General features: G+C 42.2%; 1 protein-coding gene across 1 annotated transcript in view; it reads right to left on the bottom strand.

Moving 5' to 3' along the window:
* Nucleotides 1-12921: 12921 nt before the first annotated feature.
* Nucleotides 12922-22589, bottom strand: part of LOC137432065 (keratin, type I cytoskeletal 18-A-like) — a 68408-nt gene continuing 58740 nt past the window's right edge. The window contains exons 6-13 of the mRNA XM_078783954.1: nt 18648-19185; nt 18473-18555; nt 18093-18249; nt 17650-17814; nt 17214-17339; nt 15402-15622; nt 15097-15251; nt 12922-13010 (exon numbers count right to left, since the gene is read on the bottom strand). Coding sequence (XP_078640080.1) covers nt 12922-13010; nt 15097-15251; nt 15402-15622; nt 17214-17339; nt 17650-17814; nt 18093-18249; nt 18473-18555; nt 18648-19185 — 1534 coding nt within the window. The remainder of the gene's footprint in view (nt 13011-15096; nt 15252-15401; nt 15623-17213; nt 17340-17649; nt 17815-18092; nt 18250-18472; nt 18556-18647; nt 19186-22589) is intronic.

Genomic DNA, 22589 nt, shown 5'->3' with positions numbered 1-22589 from the left:
GACAGGGCAGCATGTAGAATCATACTATCATAATCATAAAACTTTAAACAAACAAACAAAAAAATACCTATTTTGGGCCCCCCAAATTGGACTCCAATCAAGGTGTAGAAACATCTCAAAGATGATCAAGAGAAATGGGGGGCACCTGAGCTAAATTTAAAGTCTCATAGCGAAGGGTCTGAATACTTATGTCAATGTGATATTTCAGTTTATTCTTTTTAATAAATTTTCAAAACTTTCTAAAATCCTGTTTTCTCTTTGTCATTATGGGGTATTGAGTGTAGATCGATGAGGGAAAAAATGAATTTAAACGATTTCAGCATAAGGCTGCAACATAACAAAATGTGAAAAAGTGAAGGGGTCTGAATACTTTCTGAATGCACTGTACATATATATACACACACACACACGCACGCAGGGTTTCCGATATAATGATAGCGTCGACTTCAATAAGTATGGTGATCTAGGTGGTAACATGTTCTTTTCATATTACATGTCAGTCAGTAAAATGAATATCAATAGTTTTCAAGGAATAAGTTTCAAACAGCCACACAAGGAAGGGATGACTTGATACATGTGTCATTTGTTCTCAAAGTGAATTTGTCTTCGTTGTAACGTTTGGGTTTGATGTGGGTATCCCTGATGTGTTGAAAACAATAGTTTGGAACCACTTTTGTAAAGTTGAGAACACCAAGGGGAAAGTGCTTCGAAGAATGCTTTAAAGTCTGCAATGCAATTTTGAAACAACGATGGGAGCCGCCTAATCTTTAATGGAGGAAGCAGTTCTACAATATGTCGCAAGGCCACCTATTTTGACACAAAAATGAATTGCTTGATCACACCTCATGTGGAAAATGCGTGTGAATTGCAAGTTAAGTGAAATAATTCAGACAAAGGTCCAACTAAGCTTATCCTGACTAGAGGTAGGTTTTGTACCCAATTTATAATGCTTCCATAATTATAGCCAATGTAATTTATGGATTCTTTATTGATTATTAATTTGCGATAGATCACTATTGAAATCGATAATCACTTTTGCCACACCCCTTTTAAAGAACGCAGAGGAAGAAGAAGAATATTCGTTAGAGCTTGCGCATGTCAGTGCATATAGCCATATACAGTATACCGAAGTCAAATTCAAATAGCTCTCATAATTTTTGTGAAACCTTTTGACTTTTTACCATCATTTTGATAAGCTTTAATTTTACTTTTTGTTCTGTTTTCATTTTATTCATTCGTTAAAGTTTTTCTCTCTTTTTAAAGTACATGATTTTAAAGTGATTTTATTATTTATTTATTTCATATATATATATATATATATATATATATATATATATATATATATATATATATATATATATATACACAGACTTGGCATTTAATATGGAATATTTTTTTTGTGGGGGTGAACTTACTTTTCAAGATGACTTAGAACCAAAAGTTCATTGGAATTATGTTGAAATTATTCTAGATTTTGTTAGTGTGACCTTTAAAAGAAACAAAACCACATTTGACATTTCGAAGCAAATAAATTGATCCTTGAAAGTGATGTAAACTGATATCGAACTCAATTCACGGACAGTACTGTGTTAAACTTCTGTACGTTTTCCAGAAGTATCTCTTTATTTTGCACATTAGCCAAAAAAAAAATTCAACAAAGACAAAAGCTAAATTATGACTGGGATTACGGACAGTAAAATTACAGTTCAGTATTTCGTGTAACCCCCACGAGCATTCAGGAGAGCACGTACACGTCAAGGCATGCTGTTCACGAGATTTGCCAAGGTTTGGACAGGAATCGCTTGCCATGCAGTGACAATAGTCTGCTGCAGTTCATGCACAGAGGTCGGCTGCTGGTCCAAGTTGTCGATTTGACGCGTTAATTCTGCCCACAAGTTCTCTATCGGATTCATATCCGGGGACATGGCAGGCCACTCCATATGCTCTACACCACGGTCAGCAAGAAAGTGTTGGATCATGCGAGCACGATGAGGCCGTGCATTGTCATCTTGGAAGACAAAGTTTCCTCGAAAGGCTGCACGAGCAAATGGAAGCAATGTTTCTTCCAGAATGACCCTGTACTTGAACTGGTTCAGGTTTCCATTCAGAACAACCAAGTCAGTTTTGCCCCCTGCATGAAAAGCAGCCCAAACGGCCACCCCACCACCTCCAGCTTGGACTCTTGGCACTATACAATCTTCGTTGTGGGCTTCATGCACTTGTCTGCGCACTCGGACGCGGCCATCTTGACGATAGACCAGAAATCTAGACTCGCCACTGAAGGTCACATGATTCCAGTGTCCTGGCTGCCATTGACGGTGCTCTCTGGCCCACTGCAATCGGCACTGGCTGTGTTGTCTGGTCAGGCGTGGCTTTCTCAGGGGACGCCTGGCACGATAGCCTGCTTGAAACAGTCGTTGGTTGACTAGCCTTCTGGATACAGGCACATTTGTCAGTTGCTGCCACTCAGCCCTAAGCCGATTAGCTGACTTGGTACGGCCATTGCAGACTAACCGGTGCAGCTGGCGATCATCTCTCCTTGTGGTTCTGCGTGGACGTCCTGGCCTAGGTATTGGAGTAGGGACACCCCTCTGAGCATTTCGTTTCAGGATCTTTGACACCTGACCTTGAGTGATGCCATACTGCTGAGCAAAAGCACGCTGTTTCATGCCAGAATTTTGTAAAGCCACCACTCCATGACAAACAGCATTGTCAAGTTGATGGACCATCTCCAGAGGATGCGGGAATAACTTTTGTAGACGTGCAGCAGTTGTTTTCCACTAATACAGAACGCAACAACCCTTATATACCCGATTGTGAAGCCAATCGTCAAATGTACCTGTCCTTACATTTTGTCACGCCATCTGTGATATAATCCTGTTATTGACTTCTTGCTGCAAAAGACAATCAGTGACATGATTCTTTCAACAAAGACATCACCGAAGGGTAAAAGAAACTCACCAGATTGATATGCTGAGTTCAGAAAGTAAACCCAAGTCCAGAAAAAAAAAAATTCCATATTAAATGCCAAGTCTCTATATTTTGAATATTTACAGTATAAACATAAAGTATTTTTAAGAATATAAAAATATCATTAGCAAGGAGTCAAATAACTTTTAATATACAGTATTACGTAAATTAATAAGAGTGATTTTAACAGCACGACGCAGACTTGCACCAGTTTTCCCAGTGTTTAAACGAGGTGCATGCTGGGTGTAATTTGTGAGAAATGCAACAGAATGTCCATTGCATTGAATGAAGAAGCAATTAAGGATAAATTACAGCACCATCAAAGGGGAATCCTGTCTGGTCATCATTGCGGCTGCCTTCGGCTAGACGGTGGCGGATTGTAAGATATCCTTCAGAAGTGAACAATTTCATAAGTTTGCGCAGTTTTAAAAATATTGCCTGTCAATAAAATATTATGTTGTTAATAAATCACTAAAGTCTACACGTCGTTTTTCTTAGTTAACAATTGGATTACATGCATGTAATATGAGGTATTTGATCAACTGAATGCATCATTTGTATTAGTGATGTACATACCTGTGTTGTCTAAACGAATGGGGTGGTGAGGAATTGTGCAGTGTTGTTAATTCATTACTCCTTATTCGATCTCTATGAATTATTTTATCCGTTTATACCTCAAACACAGCTAATACCCTGCAGTTTCTCCCAATGTTTAGGTTTCCATATTATATTGCGCCATTCCATATTTAAGGTACTCCTGGCCCAATAATGAATTATCTTGGACACCTGCACTACTCTCAACTGCTGCATGACCTTTCATTTGATTTCCTATTGTGGAAGGTGACTTTGGAAGGACCTTTGTTGCGGAATGTCCCAAGCCTTTTGACACTCATGAACATTCTTCGTTGAAGGTCCCATCAGGTCTTTACATGGCATCTTCATATTGCATCTTCATATTTCACGAGGTTTAATACCTGCTGTGCACTTTTACAAAACAAATGCTGCAATGAAGTGGATGGAACATGCACAGGGAGGTTGAGTTGGTTTGTTTAAGTTCAGATGTGTTATCTTTTTCTGTTAATATAGTCCAGATCAAGCCTTCATCATTATACCTTCTTTCAACGACCATGTTTTGGTTTTATTACCCATACCAAAGGAGCAGGTTTTTATATTATTATCATCCCAGGAATTTGGGTGAGTTTGTCTGTTTGTCTTTCTATTTACCTCTGCCACCGAAGGTACATAGATGAAAGTTATGTTTTCACCCCCTGTATGTCTGTCTGTGAATAACATATCTCAAAAAGATGTGGACAGATTTGGACGAAATTTGGTGGAGAGGTTGGGTATGTGGCACGGACTAAACGATTAGACTTTGGTGAAGATTCGAATCCGGATCTGGATCTGATAAAAAATTTTTAGTGATTCGTCACCATTAAGATAGGACCAAAAACGACATCTCAATAAAGTTATGGACGGATTCAGACGAAACTTGGTGAATGAGTTGGTTAGATGACAAGAACAAGCGATCAGATTTGGGTTCAGTTCAGAATCCTGATCCCTATCAGTGGGATACAAAACGTAAACTGTTGCGCTTGGTGGAGGTATGATCTCTTCCAAGTGCCGTTCTAGTTGTTTTTTGTTTGTCCGCAGATAATGTGCCAACAAAGACCAACATTTTTACACGTTATATTTTTCCAACCCTGTACCACTATAAATAATGTTTGTAAAATTAAAATATGAGTATGTCAATAAAATACGTACTATAAAACCACCCAAAGACCACAGAAAAATGTCCTGGTGAGGTCTGCAAATCTGATTGCTCTTTCAAGTTCGTTTCCATGTGGAATATAGTTCAGGGTTTCGGGCCAGACATGGCCAATTATCATTACACACTTATGGTATTGTCCTTTCCCCTTTTTTTGCAATCCTGGATTCACTTTTCACTGTACCCATCACCCGATTTCCCACCTCTCCAAGCCACACCTCGTTAGGTACTTAAATATGGTAGCCTTCTAATTTCTTATTTTGTTTAAGCCTAATTAACCCAGATACCCGTGAAATATTTTGCACCGCAAATGTTTTTTGCTTTGAAAAATAATTTTTTGTACTTGGTAATTTATTATGGGAAAGTATATCCAAATGAAAGTTCCAAATTTACAACACATTGAAGCATTGATTACGTTTACTCAAAAAGAAAATACAGTCGTGGCCAAAAATATTGGCACACTTGCACTTTTTTCGAATAATTCACAATTTTCTCGAAAAATAAGTTGAAATTGACAAAAGTATTTGATCTCCACAATTCCTTATTTCACTGTTAATATTACAGAACCTTTGTTTTTGATTCAGAACTTAATATATCCTTTTAAATCAGAAAATAAAAAGAAATGGCATTGACAAAATTATTGACACCATTGACTTAATATTTGGTAGGACAGACTTTGGACAAAATAACTGCAGTCAAGCTCTTCCTATAGCCATGAATAAGCTTCCTCCACCTCTCCGCTGGCAGTTTGGCCCACTCTTCTTGTGCAAACTGCTCCAGTTCTCCCAGATTTGAAAGGTGCCTTCTCCCAACTGCTATTTTCAGATCTCCCCACACCTCTCTACTGGCAGTTTTCCCCACTCTTCTTGTGCAAACTGCTCCAGTTCTCCCAGATTTGAAGGGTGCCTTCTCCCAACTGCTGTTTTCAAATCCCCCCATGGGTGTTCCATGGGATTTAGATCTGGACTCATTGCTGGCCACTTCAGAACAGTCCAGCGTTTTGTCTTGAACCATTCCTGGGTGCTTTTTGAAGTGTGTTTGGGGTCATTGTCCTGCTGCAAGACACATGATCTTCGACGGAGACCCAGCTTTCTGACACTGGGTTTAACATTGTGCTCCAAAATGCCTTCGTAATCTCCTGATTTCATGATGCCATGCACACATTCATGGCACCCAGTGCCAGAGGCAGCACAGCAACTCCAAAAGATCGCTGAACCTCCTCCATGTTTGACTTGTCTTTGAAGGCTTCATTTTGTTTTCTGTAAACATAGAGATGATGTGCTTTACAAAAAAATCTCTAATTTGGTCTCATCTGTCCACAGGACATTCTCCGAGAAGGATTTTGGCTTGTTCAGGTGTGTTTTGCCAAACTCCAGTCGGGCTTTCTGATGTCTCTCTCTCTCAGCAGTCGGATCGTCCTGGGTCTCCTGCCATAGAACCCCCTTTCATTGAGTTGGTGATGGATGGTTTGAGTTGAAACTGTCGTACCTTGTGTCTGAAGGTCAGCTTGAATATATTTGGCAGTTGATCAAGGTGCTTTCTCCACTTTTCGAAGAATCCTTCGCTGCAATCTTCGATGAAGTTTTCTCTTGCGGCCACATCCAGGGAGATTGGCTACAGTGCCATGTGCCTTAAACGTCCTGATAACATTGTGTACGGTGGACATAGAAACATCAGGGTCTCTGAAGATTGAGTTGTAGCCTTGAGATTGTCCATACTTGGCTACAATCTTGTGTCTGACCTCCTCAGACAATTCTCTGGTTTTCTTTCTTTTCTCCATGCTCATTGTGGAACACAGTGACACATAATAGCAGAATGACTCCTTTTCTCCATTCAAACTGGTTGAATGAGTGAATTTTATATTGCAGGCACCTGCAACACACCACAGGTGAGTTCACTTCCAAAGTGAAGGAGAATCACCTGCTTGACATGTAATTATTTCTAATAACTTCTAAAAGGTGCTAATAATATTGGCCGGGCCATTTTCGAATTTTTGTGTGGAATAAGCTGAGGTTTAGTATTTTTTGAGCTTTTTACCTCTGCTACCAAAGGTGAGTGGAGGTTATGTTTTCACCCCCGTCTGTCTGTTTGTTTGTGAACAAGATATCTCAAAAAGTTGTGTACAGATTTGGACGAAATTCGGCAGAGAGGTAGCGTATGTGACAACGACGAAATGATTCGATTTTGGTGAAGATCAGTGCTCTGCCATCTGAGCTATCTGGGCGACCCTGACAAAGCATGCAATTTTCCCCACACATATAATTGTCACTCTCTTTCCGTCAATGCTTCCGGGGCACTCGCTGCCAACTATAGGAGCACCAACGGCCTGAACACGAGAGGGTCTTCCTCCAATGGGGGGGACAAATCCATGTCCGCTATTACAAACACCACTGGGGAATTATTATTACCTCCGCCACCAAAGGTGGATGGAGGTTACGTTTTCACCCCTGTCTGTCCGTTTGTTTGTTTGTGAACAAGATATCTCAAAAAGTTGTGGACTGATTCGGACGAAATTTGGCCGAGATGTAGCGTATTTGAGAAGGACGAAATGCTTAGATTTTGGTGAAGATCTGGATTCGGATACGGCTACTAGAATTTTTTAAGCGATTCTTCACCATTGGGAGACAGGGCCAAAACGATACATAGCACGATATCTCAAAAAGTTGTGGACAGATTTGGACGAACCTTGGTAGACAGGTTTCGTGTCTGACAAGGACGATTCGATTCGATTTTGGTGAAGATATGAATATGGATTCGGATATGAGAATTATTTAATTTATTTTGTGATTCTTCACCATTGGGAGATTGGGCTAAAACCAACATATAGCAGAATATCTCAAAAGGTTATGGACGGATTTGGACAAAACTTGGTGGACAGGTTGTGTGTGTAACAAGGAATAATCGATTCAATTTTGGTGAAGATCCGGATCCAGCTATTATAACTTTTAAAAGTGATTCTTTACCATCGGTGAAGCCTGGTGTTGGCTTAGCGGTTAGGGTGCCGGCTTGGGATCCTAGGATGCTGGGTTCGAATCCCGGTCGATCGCCGAATTAACGCCAGGGGGGTTGACTCAGCCTGTCATCCTTCCGAGGTCGGCAAATTGAGTACCAGCTTGATGGGATGAATGATCCTGGTGTGTACCCCGGCTTAGAATAGGTACACCGTATCCCTGCGCATCGTAATAGCGTGACCAAGGGTTGGCGTCAGGAAGGTGTTACATATTTATGTGAATGTATGTGAATTACCATTCAAGTCTTTGCTTATCCGTGTGTAGTATATTAAGGGTGTTGTGGTTGGAGGGTCAGGAGCCCTTCTGAAAAAGTGGCCGGAAACGGAAGTGACCGGAAACGGAAGAGGAAAAGACACGAGGAAAAAGGACGAGGATTCTTCTTCCTCGCCCCGCTCCGACGAAAGGTGGGATTGATTGAGCCGTGTGGAAAAGCGGCGTTCCCGAACCTGTCTGGCGAGAGGAGTTACCGGGACGGATACCTGCCCGGTGGACGTCAAACTGTCGTGTGGCCGTGCACCGACCCAGCGTTTGGCGCCGTTCGCGACACCGTCTAAAAAGACGCGTACGGGTCGCCCGTTGGGGCCTAACACGCCTTGCAAGCGGCGTGGGGCTTTTGGCTTGCTTTCCCGTACCCGCTTCGCGTGGCCACGAGGGGCTGCAGCCGGGGTGCCTGGTAGTGGTACGATACCTGCCCGGTGGAAACACGTCCACCCGGGGTTCGTTCAACCGTCCGAGTGCGGCGACGCCGACCATCATCTTGGTCAGGAGGGGCCCAGAGACATTGTGCGGGACCGAGACCAAAAGGGGGTCGTGAGTACTCACCGGGACACACATATATAAGATGGCCATCTTAATCATAGGGAATTGATTGTGGATATGGAATTGTTGATGGTTGTGTATTGTTGATTGCTCGGGGAAAATCTCCGTGGTTGTATCATTGAAATTGTATGGTATCATTACCATTGAAATATATCCTTGAACATCAGTTGTCTCTTGGGTGAAATTCATATGGATTGCGTGGCGAAAGCGCATATATAATACAGCTTTCTGGCGAAGTTCCTCTCACGGTCCGGGGGTCACCGAGACCAGGTATTCACCGAGGGGACCACGTAACAAAGGGCATTCGGCCATAAAAACATTGCCTCAAACAGGGAACCATGATTGTCATGGGGCCCGCAAGGCTAACCCCCGCTCTAGCGGGGAAAAATGGCCTTAAAACGATCATTCATATTCATTATTCTTCACCATCGGGAGATAGGGCCAAAAAACGATATATAGCAGGATATCTCAAAAAGTTGTGGACGGATGATTTTGATTAAATGTGATTCTGCATTGTGATTTTTTTTGGTCTACTGTCGGATACAAAACGTAAACTGTTCATCTGGCGGAGGTATGCTCTCTACTAAGTGCCGTTCTAGTTTTATTTTGTTCCACTGCAAAACCAAAGGAATACATATGCGGATACCAAAATATTTTTTTATTTCAACAATTTTCTGGAAGAAATGGTGCATTAATTGAAAAAAGTGCAAGGGTGCCATTATTTTTGGCCACGACTGTAAAAACAAACAATTATCCCATTTCACTAACTCACTAACAAAAGAAATTTTGAAAAGTCACAAGACCCTTTTCCTATCTGAAAACCCTTTTCCTATGGAAGTATTAAAGCTTCCTTTTATCTCTCAATTAGGAAAGGATCAAAGTTGACTTTCAGTCATAATTCATTTCACACTTTGTATTGTGTCGTCACAAATTGTCTATTGATTGAAAACGATTCCGCATAACAATGCACCCTCATCAATGCCAGCTTGGAAAATTCCATCAAAATTGTTGAAAATTATATTATCTACCATTTGTACAGCAATTCCGAATGTCCCTAAACATTATCCATTGTGTCCATGCTAAGAATTTAAGGGCTAATGCAGTGAACTAGGCATGCTGAAAATACATGTGAGCGCATGTGCTCAATAAGATCCAGTTCCATTGAAAATGGTGAACTCTACTCCTTGTCAACCATAGCTTCCCTTTCATGCAGATTTCTGATTGATATATTCCTGAGGACTCGTATGAAGTTTACTGTTTCTCATGGGATCGTCCTGCTGGTAGAGGAATCTGTGCATTCCGTTCCTCCAAGCCAGTCCCTCGGTGTACTGCAGTTAGTGCGGAGGGCAATGAGCTCTTGACAGAGGAGTCTGAAATGAAGGCCAGCTGGTCCGGTTATTTTGAGCGGCTTTACCAGGCTGACCTACCAGCTGTTGAGTTGGATATCAGCAGTGTTACTATCCCTATTGCTGACCCTCCAAGCAACTGTGAACCACCAGATGAAAGGGGGACGCCAACATCACCGCATGACATAAACATGTTACAAAAACGGATTCCCTTATCTACAGGCCTTTCAGCTTATCATCAACAAGGTCAAGGAATCCATCGTTGCAGTTGACATCAAATCCTTCCTTTTCCCCAGTGGCCTGATCTCAGACCATCATTTCGGATTCAGATCTGGTTAATATAACCTGGACATGCTGCTTCAGCTCTCCCAATAATGGATGGAGGCCCTCAATGTCAGACATGGCTGTCTCTCTGGACATATCTTGAGCATTCAGTACAGTCTGACTTCCCACCTTGCTCTCCAAACTATCTGCCTATGGCATACAAGGCCAACTCCACACATGGCTTACTGACTGCGTATATTCCCGCACTCAATCTATGACTCTCAACGGAATTCTTTCATCTCCTCTCTCTATCAAGGCTGGAGTGCCCCCAAGGCAGTGTTCTGGGCCCAGTCCTATTCCTAATCTTCATCAATAATCTCTCTGACTCTCTGAAAAATCCTATATCTATTTGCTGATGACTCCACCTTTTGCCATAATATCCCTCACCCTTCAGATAGGCAGGCTGCAGACTCTTCCCTCTCTGCAGATCTTGGTGGAATCACAAGCTGGTCAAACACTTAGAATATGTCTTTCAATTCTGACAAATCTCACACTCTCACTTTGTTTCCCACAAAGGATCACCTGGCAAACCCTCCCATTTACTTTCTTAACAATGCTCTTGAAGACTTTAAAGTCACTAAAACGTTTGGGCCACACTCTCAGCCATGATATTTGTTGGGCAAACCACATTTCTAGGTTGGCCTTCTAGGCCAGTTGCAGACTGGGCATCCTCCTTCGACTGGCAGAGTCCTTTCTTGGCACACCTAAATACAGGTACTCGTCCACCTGCAAGGCTTTCATCCACAGCTTAATGGTGTATTGCTCTCCTCTCTGTGCTGGCGTCCTCACCTCACCTCCTTGCTCAGCTTGATGCTGTGGTGACCAAGGCCTTCAAAATTATTGAATACTCCCACAATGAAGCTGGGTTTGTGGGCCTATCACTTTCACATTCCAGACAGATCAGTGGTCTCTCTGTCTTCTTCCGCCTCCATTCTGGTCTTGCAGCCCCTGCTCTTCCTTGGCTCTCCCACCTAAGTTTCTGCAGGGTGCACTCGGTCTGCGAGTAACATACTTCTGGTGAAACTCGCAAAACAGAGGCTCACTGGTCACCTCCACTCATTTGTTCTCCTTTTCTGTTGTGGACAGGTTGTGTGTGGAACCAACTTCCTCAGTCTGGCCAATCATATTATTCCCTCCAGAATTTCAAAATGGCTGTTCACCATTAGCTGAGGTCAGAGCTGTAGATAGAGTTTGGCCAACTAAACAAGAGGTGCCATGTTGTTACCCAAGGTCAAGTGCACGCACGCGTGTGTTCAAGCATGCATGCAACTTACTGCTATGAGGGACGGGTTTCTTTTTATGTTCCTGAGTTTCATACATTGTTTAGTCAGTTGCGAATGAGTGGAAGTTGGGATGGATGAGTGGAAGGAGGGATGGATGAGTTGAAGGAGGGATGGATGAGTGGAAGGAAGGATGGATGAGTGGAAGGAAAGATGGATGAGTGGAAGGAAAGATGGATGAGTGGAAGGAGCGATGGATGAGTGGAAGGAGGGATGGATGAGTGGAAGGAAGGATGGATGAGTGGAAGGATGGATGGATGAGTGGAAGGATGGATGAGTGGAAGGATGGATGGATGAGTGGAAGGATGGATGAGTGGAAGTTGGCATGGATGAGTGGAAGGAGGGATGGATGAGTGGAAGGAGGGATGGATGAGTGGAAGGAGGGATGGATGAGTGGAAGGATGGATGGATGAGTGGAAGGAAGGATGGATGAGTGGAAAATCCATCACTCATCCATCCTTCCTTCCACTCATCATCCACCCCTCCTTCCTTCCACTCATCTATCCTTCCACTCATCCATCCTTCTGCTCATCCATCCCTCCTTCCACTCATCCGTCCTTACTTTCCACTCCTCCATCCCTCCTTCCACTCATTATCCACCCCTCCTTCCTTCCACTCATCCATCCTTCCACTCATCGATCCTTCCGCTCATCCATCCCTCCTTCCACTCATCCATCCCTCCTTCCATTCATCCATCCTTCCATTCATCCATCCTTCCTTCCACTCATCATCCATCCTTCCTTCAAACGGCAATCATCCATCCCTCCTTCCCAACTTCCACTAAGCAAATGCATGCAATGTGATGCACGTTCTGCTAGTTACGGAGGTTGGGTAACAACATGGCGCCTGTGAATCACATGACAGCGCTTAACCAATCATAGGGCAGACCAGTTGAAACCGGGTTGACCGAACTCTCTCTATCTACGGCTCTGGCTGAGGTCACCCCCCCCCCACCCCCCCTCTAATCCATACTCATGATCTTTTCTACCTTCGTTTGCCCTCTCCAAGGCCAACCCTTCCTTTTCAGATGATTATGCCCCCCCCCCCCCCAACCCCCTCACCTTTTTCTTCGTTCCATCACCGTTTCATTCCTGGTTTTCCCTTCCTTGCATTTAGCTTACCAAGAAAACATGAGTTAAAACTCCAACCTGACTTGGGTCATTCGTTTTTTATGGGGGAAAAAGTTAATCTGTCACAGATAGACCACATGAACCTGGAATCAGTGCTTGTTTTAGGTTTATTTGATAATCAAAGAAAGCATAAAAATGTAATAAAAAGATTGGCCAGAGAAGCAGCAACAGAAGTAAGGGGCACAAGCAAAGGCCTTCTTATTGGTGAAGGCCGTGGCAATGCAGATAAAGCTCAAATCATTTTGCGTGGCGACTGGGCTTGGGTTGGCTTTCCGCTCAGCGACGGCCAGACCGAGAAACTTCCTGGTTTTCTGAGATCACTTTCCCATCCACCAGCGTCTGTGTTATCACCGTCACCGATTTTCCTGGGTCACCGGGAGAGATCAGTGAGGTTAGTCGTCAGATTACATACATTCCTCAACCGACGACGTGTCGCATCCACCTTTCCTCCCTCTCCTTCTCCAACTCTCCACTTCTGTCTCTCAAACTTCCTTTCCCACAACTCGATATTTTTTCAAAAATGTCTTTTTCCTCTCCATCTTCTTTCCAAATTTAACTTGCTCACTTCAACGGTACCAACATTGAACCCATCACTTCGCTGACTAAATATGGGTCAACATTTAAAAAAAATTATATTTTATTCCAGAAACATTTTGTTCACTGCGAACAATGTCGGTGCAAACTAACCCGATGTGGAGCCAGCGCTTGCCGAGCTGGACGTTCTGTCTATGGATGGAAAGCTGCAGAGCACAATATAAAAGAACAAATCATTAAAGAGTTGGCAGATTTGTGTTTCCATAACAGACCTTTAAATCGTATTCATTGTGTGCGAGTACTTACAAAACGCTGTCATTTAAACAATGAATTACCTCAGCAAGTTGGTCCCTCCACCTGCTGCAAATGAGAAAGCTCTTGTGTAAACTAAAGTCCTGGAGTTGCCATTCACACACAGTCTCTGTAATATTTACTCCACTTGCTAAGGATTACTCCACTGTTATGACCTACATGTGCATAGGCATTTATGTGTGTGTTTCCATCTGGCAAATGGTCATTTATCTTTAGTGCATATGATAGAATCCTAGCTTGAGAAAACATAAGGCTGAATGAGATCAAGTAACTTATTTCAACGATCAATGAGGTTATTTTGGCAGTGAGAAGGGGACATTGTTTTTTGACAATTTCAGTGTACATATTGCATTGCCTAATTTGCCATTTTGGACAATAATTTATCTTGCAAAACATCAACAAGTGGCAACAGACGTGTTGTCTCGTGTTGCTCTCACTGTATTGAGTCACCCCCAACTTATGAAACTTTGCACCAACAACTCAAAAATCAAGAAGAAAAAGACATAAAATGTCATAGCTCCCGTTTTAGGGAGTCCTAGTTTTATACTACTCCTGTCGTAGTTTCTGTCATAGTTTTAACAATTTTTCTGTACGGAGTTAATAGCCGTCAGTTGGCCATCTTTGGTCAGATTACAAAACAAAATTATCTGCACACGTATACTCTCATGTATCGTCTTTGTTTGAACAATATTTGTCCATGCATGTAGAGAAATGGTTGGGGACACGTTTAAGTAACAAAATGGCCGCCAGTCGGCCATCTTGGATCTGATCGCAAAATAAAGTGAGGTGCACATATATGGGGTCATGTGCTGTGCTTGTGCCAAGTTTGAACAAAATCGGACCATTGATGTTCAAGAAAAGGTTGGGGACACGTGTAAGTAACAAAATGGCCGCCAGTTGGCTATCTTGGAGCTGATCTCGAAAAAAAATGACGTACCTATGTAAACCATCATTCATTATCTGTGTGCCAAGTTCAAACAACATCAGTAAATGCATGTCCGAGAAATGGTTGAGGACATGTTCAACATCGGGTTTTTTACGACTAAAATGGCTGCCAGTCGGCCATCTTTGATCGCGTCACGAAACAAAACGATGTGCTTATGTATATCGTCATGTGTTGTCATTTTGTCAAGTATGAACAAAATCGGTCCATAAATCTCCGAGATATGGTTGCAGATGGAATGTCATTCCAATCCATAAAGTCCCCCATTTCGGACTAAGTCTAACGGGGGCTAATAAACGTTTTGTTGTCACTTTAATAAGCAACTCTACATGCAATAATTTTACGCAAAAGATTATGTTCATGTGTCAGTAGCCTAACAAAAACCAGATGAAATTCTCAAAGCAAAGGAATACGCTATAGATTGAAGTCTCAGAATCATTATAATGCAGTATTATTGGTGTGTGTGTGTGTGTGTGTGTGTGTGTGTGTGTGTGTGTGTGTGTGTGTGTGTGTGTGTGTGTGTGTGTGTGTGTGTGTGTCACCATTGTGACCATATAGATGGAAGGGATATGTGCTTCCTTTCCCTCTTTATCTCCTATTGTGATGGTTGCACTGCTTTGTTGAGATCTCTTTGCTGTCTAGTATCACTATGTGGTACTTACTGCCACTTGACGAAGATGAGTATTCGTAGGTGGTGCTTCTTCCGCCAGAGGAGGCTGCCATCGAGGAACTGTTTGCACCTCCACCACTCAGGCTCAGTGTGGAGGAACCTCCGCCAGTGGCGACGCCCAGGTGGGATGATGAAACATTTGCCAATCTATAAACAAGGGGTGATAGGGAGGGAGTAGATGCATCCTCATAATTAAAATTAAACTCACAGAAAATGTATTTTAAAGTTTAATGTCTTCAATTTCAATCAACATATGAAATGTAACAGGGAAGGATTTGCTTATCATTCCAAACATACCTCCCTTCTTCTCCTTCTAGCAGAGCCCGGTAAGTGGCAATTTCCTTCTCGAGCTTCATCTTCATGTTGAGCAGATCTGAGTAATCTTTGAGCTGTCGGTTGATATCACATCTCATGGAAGAATATTCAGCCTCAAGACGCGAGATGGAGTTCTGATAGAAAGCAAGGTCGCGTGCGTTGCGATCCTCCGTGTCTGCCAAGGTGTCCTCCAGTGATCGGATCTGTTACAAGTAGGAGTGCACCAATAAGGATGAGACTAATCTTCTTTTTGTTCACATTTGATTTTTTTCATTGAAGATGGTTTTATTGGAGCAACAATTGATCTCTAGATGCAACAAACCACTTAAAAGGGTATTGTTATTATTATTATTAAATATACATATATATTTATTTATTTATTAATATGGGCCATCGATGGGATTCGCAAATTAGTTATCTTTAAATCACCATTGCATTTCCTGCATTTTAAGGTTTTACTTTTTAAGTCAACCTCATCTTCAACTCCCACACACGATTCATTGCATATTATTTCATGCTAAAGCTCATTTTAGATGCTGGTACACCTGCTCCCTATGGGAGCAGCAGGTGGGGTGGGGGGGGGGGGGGGGCATGCTGTTATCCTTTAATCTTTATTATTAGTGCCAATTACTAATATTATTTTTTAAACTATTATTATTATTATTAACAGTTCACTAGCGACTGTTTAAAAAGGTAATCAAACGTGTTTGTGGTTTATAATATTTATTTTTACATCGGTACGTTAATATAATTTAATTGTTCAAGGAGGAAAAATCCCTCGGGGATGGAGGATATTATTAGTATTAATATTATTTTGTAATAACATTAATATTGTGCTATTATCATTATTGTTGTTATTACTTTTGTTAACAGAAGCGGCCTTGGAAAAACGCCATGATAAGCATGACACCTTAACACAGATTTCACCCAAGGTGGAAAAAAAATTAAGAGGACAAAGGAAGTCGCTATAACCTTCATTGTGTGACTCTTAGTCCTCCTATCAAGTTTGGTTGAGATTGGATAAGTAACAACTGAATGTATTGAGGTCAGACAGACACCAAATTGCGTATTTTAGTATGATTAGCAAAAATATTAAGTGATAACAAGAACAATAAACATTTTATAATAACAAACAAACGACTGAGTAATGAGAAGTCAAATTTAACATTTATCTGTGGGTCTGGATTTTTTTTTGCATGATTGATCACAGAACAAGTCCATAGACTCAAGATACACTAATATATGAAGTGGCCCGATGTGAATAACTTGTACCAAGTGTGTGCATGGAAGCCGTCTTGTGCATTCATTCACAGTGATCATTGGAGACCATTCCCTTCGACTACTCTTCTTCTTAGCTGCTCGATTCCTTGGAGTGAGCACAGGCAAATTGCGCCCAATTAATATTTTCGTTTTTTATATACCCCATTATGGCCTATTGACTTGGGTTGTGCAGAAAGGGCGTCGAGAGATTTCTCATTACTCTACCAACGGATGTGTGCTTCAAACTAAATTTACCTGTAAAACACACCTTAAAAAGTTATAGATTAGTGAAAGATTTGCTCCAAGGAAACTCGATATACAGTACTCGATATACACCCGAGATTCCTAGAAGTACAATGAAGTACACTATTGGAGGAAATAGTTCATATTAATGTCCTGATGTACTGAAAAACAATGTGCCTTCGAGTTTGTGGGTGACAAAATATTTACATTCTGTAAAAAAAATCGGGTTAATTGCAAACATTCTGATATAAATAATGTGTTGCAATGCAACTGCTTTTGTGGGATTCTTACCATGCTTTTGAGGGATTCTAGCTCAACATTCAGTCCTTGCAAGTTTCTTCGTGTCTCCTGCAGCTCCACCTTAATTGACTGTGTGGCTTGGTCTTGTTGAACAACAATTGTTTGATGGGTCTCCACCTGTGATTATGGTAAAGGTTGGTATAGAAAGCAAAAAATGAAGCACACATATAAAATGGTGCATACAGATACAATGACTGATTCATTGTTGTAAGTACTGCACAATCGAACCTGTATATTAAAATGGTCTAAGACTGAATGCTTTACCGGTGAGGGGTAAAGCGACTTTCTGGCCACCATATGTGTGTATATATATATATATATATATATATATATATATATATATATATATATATATATATATATATATATATATATATATATATATAGTATGCTTATAGTGACCTGAGGTTTGTCAAATGCGTCTCACCTGTTTACGGAAAGTGACCTCCGCATCATCACGGTTCTTGGCAATCATGTTTTCATACTGTGCTCTGATTTCAGAAAGTGATTTGGACAAATCCGGCCCTTGGGTACTGTCCACTTCTATCGACATTGTGCTGTCTTCAATCTGGGCCTTCAAAGCTGCCACCTCCTGCAAACACCATAGGAGTGACATTATTTTGACAATTTTTGTATTTTTATTCACATACTACAATGAGATTTAATTGCATTATTATGTTATTTTAACTAGATAAATCTACCAATGAGACTTGAAAAATATGTTGATGATTTTTAAAGTGTGAGTTTACACCAATAAGTTATTGGCCATAATTCCTGTACTGCTCTTTTCCATCTGAGAATAAATACACATTGAAGTTAATTGTTTAAATTGGCCAATATATTGTTTAAAGATGGATGTTATTACTGCACCTGTTCATGATTTTTCTTCATAAAGGCGAGCTCCTCCCGCATTGCCTCGATCTCTCCCTCCAGGCCAAGTCGTGCCATGTTGTATTCATCCAGCATTGAACGCAGGCCACCAATGTCGTTCTCCACCGATGTGCGCAGGTTCAGCTCCATTTGCCATCTGCAAGCAATTTTATACTTAAACAAATCACAATGTGCTGAAAAGATTATTTTGGCAGTTTCATCATTAACTGTTCATTTCAATATTCCAGAAATTTTGGTTACTCAGTTTATTACGACAAAATTATTTTTTCACCCAAATAGGTTTTGCCATTTCGGTATAATTTGGGTTCGACATTCACTTTGAATTTTTTGACTCTAGTTAATGTCAGCCACTTCCTCACTTATTCCTGAAGTCTTCGGCAGCAAGACGAGCATTGTCTATCTCCAAGCTGACACGGGCATTCTCCAGAATTTGCAACAGGATCTGTGGAGAAAATGTGATAACAATTCTCAAGAAATGTTCATATCATTGTTTTGGAAAGATGTTTTTAGTCATGTAAAACTGTTTGGGTTTACCTTGTTTCGCAGATCCTCAATAATGGAGTAGTAAGTGGCGTAATCTTTCAATATCACGCCCTTGCTCTTAAGGATCTCCTTGATTTTTATTTCTAGTTCTCTGTTGGCTTTCTCCAGGAAATGAACTTTGTCGAGATATTCAGCCAGGCGGTCATTCAAGGTCTGCATCTCTTGCTTTTCGTTGGTGATAATGACACCTCCACTAGATACTAGTGACGAGCCAAAACCAGCGCTGCATCCCAGGCCACCACCCAAGTGGCTACCCAAAGAGTAGCCACCAAAGCCATAACCACCACCACCACCACTGCCATATCCATGACTACCACTGCCAAATCCATGACCACCACCATAACCAAAAGATGAAACCCTGTAGTTGCCTCGGGTGCCTATGCCACCTGCCCCACCGTGCATACTCGCTGAGCTACCAATCGGCCTACGACCAAACCCAAGATTGCCTTGCGAGCGGCTGGAGTAGCCTCCTTTAGATGTACGGATCGAGACGGAAGAAGACATGTTGATGTCTGATTTCAGCAGAAATCTTGCAGATGTATAAAATGTTTGCCATGGAGTGCCCACTTTTATAGCCAACTGGTATCTGAATGACCCTTTGTCACGTTAGGCGTGATGAGGGTGGAGTAAAGCTTTTATGCGGGCATGCCATGACACAACCATTTTCAACCTTAATTTTTGCTCACACAGACAGGGTGGTTTTCAAAATCTGAAAACGACCGTTAAACGGCTGCCTTCCAGATTAGGCAACGTAAAATTGCAGTGGAGATTATATGTCCCATGGTGATTCACTGGCCAGTGAAATCTTCATGGAGAAATTGTGCTGGAAATCGGTGTGCCATTCCAGTAAACTCACAGTATATAATGTAATCCGCAATAAGATTGCACAAATATTGTCCATGTTAAATGAAAGATGTGGCATTAAAGGTAGAACTTGCATGAAAGTTTATTTGCCATAATGAAAGTTTTATTTTAGCAAAGTGATGATTTTTAGAATTATTTTTTTGACTATTCACACAAATATTCAAGTTATTTATTGCATATTAATGGTTTTCCATGATTTATAACAAGAAAATACAGTTTCCCTCTTGAAAGAAGTTGCAGACGAGCGATTAAACGTCAACTTCGTTGGCAAGTTGCTTTCTCGGAGAGAATAAAATTTTAATTGGTGTTCTTGGAGTTAAGGGTGAATCATATGAGCTTTCAGCACATCTTGACTAGTAATTGGAGACAGTCTATCGTGACTTACCCTTTTCATCTTTCCCTTTTTAACTACCTCTACAGTACTTTACATTTTTTCACCAATATCTCACATTCTGTGGGTGGCATCATTACACTCATGTCTCAATTCAGCAAAATTGTTCATGTGGACATTTTATGGCTGCAGAAACCTTCATATTCTGTATAGGTGACTCAAAGCAGTTTAGCGTGAGGATGTTATAGCATAAGAAAACTGGAACGGCACTCAGTAGAGAGCTTACCTCCGCCAGATGAACGGTTTACGTTTTGTATCCCAGAGTAGACCAGAAAATCACAATACAGAATCACATGTAATCAAAATCATCCGTCCATAACTATTTGATTATCCTGCTATATATTTGATTATCCTGCTGAGAGGACTTCCGGTCCCTCGGGCGACGAGGCTTGCTTCGAGCTCTCCACGGCATTGAAGTTTGAGTGTTTTCCCATTCGTGTCTTTGTCAGGTCTCCGCTGGTTATTTTGTTGTGTGTGTGTTGTTGTGTGTTTCTGTTTAGTTTTGGTTTTGTGGTTGTTGCGGATTTGTGTGCGATTCGTCGTTTTTTATTCGCGCGTCGTGTGCGGCCTGGTCTTTCCGGGCTCCTTTCCCCCCGTCGGTGTTTTGTGAGTGTAAGTTCTTTCCTTCATAGTATTTGCTTGTTTCTTTGATTTTCTTTTCTCCCCCCTGCCTCTCGCGGGCATCTTACCCTTTGTCCGGCGTTTTTAAAAACAGGACAAACGGATAGACAAAGAATTCTATATTGATTCTTTCTCTCCTCCCGGACACGTGCTTGTTCGCTCTCCTCCTCGTCTCGACTTGTGCCCCGCCCCCTGTATCTCGTTTTTCTTCCGCCTCTGCTCCTTCTTTCTCAAATCCACGTTCTCGCTTGGAGACTTTTCCCAGATTATTTTTCATGGTTTTCATGGTTCTGTTTGGATATTGTTGGAATATGTTTAAACCGCAGCCGTGATGCTGACGCCGCCCTCCCCCCCCCCCCCCCCCCCCCCAGAATTTCCATGTTTTAAACGTTTCCCAGTGTGTACCCCGGTCAGAATAGGTACACCGTATCCCTGCGTGTCGTAAGAGATGACTAAGAGGGTTGGCATCAGGAAGGGCATCCGGCCATAAAAACATTGCCTCAAAAAGAGAACCATGACAATTACAACTACACATGGGCAGGGTGCAGCCTGAAGTGGAGATCGGTTTCTGAGGTTTGGGACATGGAATGTAGGGACAATGACAGGGAGATCAGGAGAAGTGGTGGAAGTTTTGGTCAGAAGAAGAGTGGACATATGTTGTGTGCAGGAGACGAGATGGAAGGGAAGTGGTGTGAGAATGGTGAAGGGTAGGTAGGGACAGAAATACAAGTTTGTGTGGCAAGGGTGCCCGGAGAGCGTGAATGGTGTTGGTGTCCTGTTTTCTGAGGAGTTTGTAGACAGTGTGGTGAGTGTGACGAGAGTGAGTGATAGGTTGATGATGGTGAAAATGATGATTGGAAAGCTCTTGGTGAACGTCATCTTGGGATATGCTCCGCAGGTTGGTCGAAGCGATGAAGAGAAGGACAAGTTCTGGTGTGCGATAGAGAAGCTGATGGAAAACGTGAAAGATGAGGAAGTTGTTGTGGTGGGAGGCGACCTGAATGGACATGTGGGAAGGAGTATGGATGGTTTTGAGGGAGTTCATGGGGGTTACGGATATGGTGTGAGAAATGGAGAAGGTGAAAGGATTTTGGAGTTTGCTGATGGAGCTGATTTGTTGATTTGTAACACTCAGTTCCAGAAAGAGGATAATAAGCTTGTTACATACACGTCAGGTGGGTCGACGACAACCGTTGACGACCTGATGGTGCGTAGGCGAGATAGGGGGCACCTCCGGGACACAAAGGTGATCCCGGGGGAGGAGGCTGTTTCACAGCACCACTTGGTTGTCTGCGACATAAGGGTGAAAGGTGCGAGGAGAGCTCAGCGGGTGAAGTACCAACCGAGAATGAAGGTGTGGAGGTTGAAAGAGGTGACAGTAAGGGAGGCATTAAAAGAGAGGCTGAATAGGGTAGAGGATGATGTGGTTGAGCTTGAAAGTGGTTGGATGTCAATGAAAGCTAGTCTGTTGGGAGCCGTTGGTGAGGTATGTGGATGGACAAAAGGACCACCGAGGCACTCGGAAACATGGTGGTGGGATGATGAAGTTGGAAAGAGGATTGACGAGAAGAGGAAGAAGTTCAAGGAGTGGCAGAAGGCGAAGGGTACGGGAGCAGAAACAGCAGAGCATGAAAGTTATAAGGCAGCCAGGAAGACTGCAAAGAAAGAGGTAGCAAAGGCGCAGGAGGCATGTAGGAAAATGTTCGGAGAACGCTTGGATTCGGAAGAGGGTCAGAAAGCAGTATTCAGGATTGTAAAGCTCATAGCGAAAGAAAGGTGTGATGTGATGGCGGTGAGTTGCTTGAAGGATGAAGTGGGACAAATTGTTGTCGACCCAGATGGAATTAAAGGAAGATGGAAAAGATATATGGAAATGCTGTTGAATACAGAGAATGAATGGGATGGCAACATAGAGAGTAACCCAGTTTTAGGACCGGCGGAGAAGATAACTGAGAGGGGAAATTGAAGAAGCGATAAAAGCAATGAAGGGTAGAAAAGCGGGAGGGCCGACGGGAGTTGTGGGAGATATGTTGAAGGCAGCAGGAAGTTGGGGTGTG

This window comes from Myxine glutinosa, chromosome 8 (assembly GCF_964187855.1).
Source record: "Myxine glutinosa chromosome 8, kmMyxGlut1.1, whole genome shotgun sequence".
In the NCBI taxonomy this organism is placed as follows: Eukaryota; Metazoa; Chordata; class Myxini; order Myxiniformes; family Myxinidae; genus Myxine; species Myxine glutinosa.
This window is presented reverse-complemented; position numbering and strand designations above follow the sequence as displayed.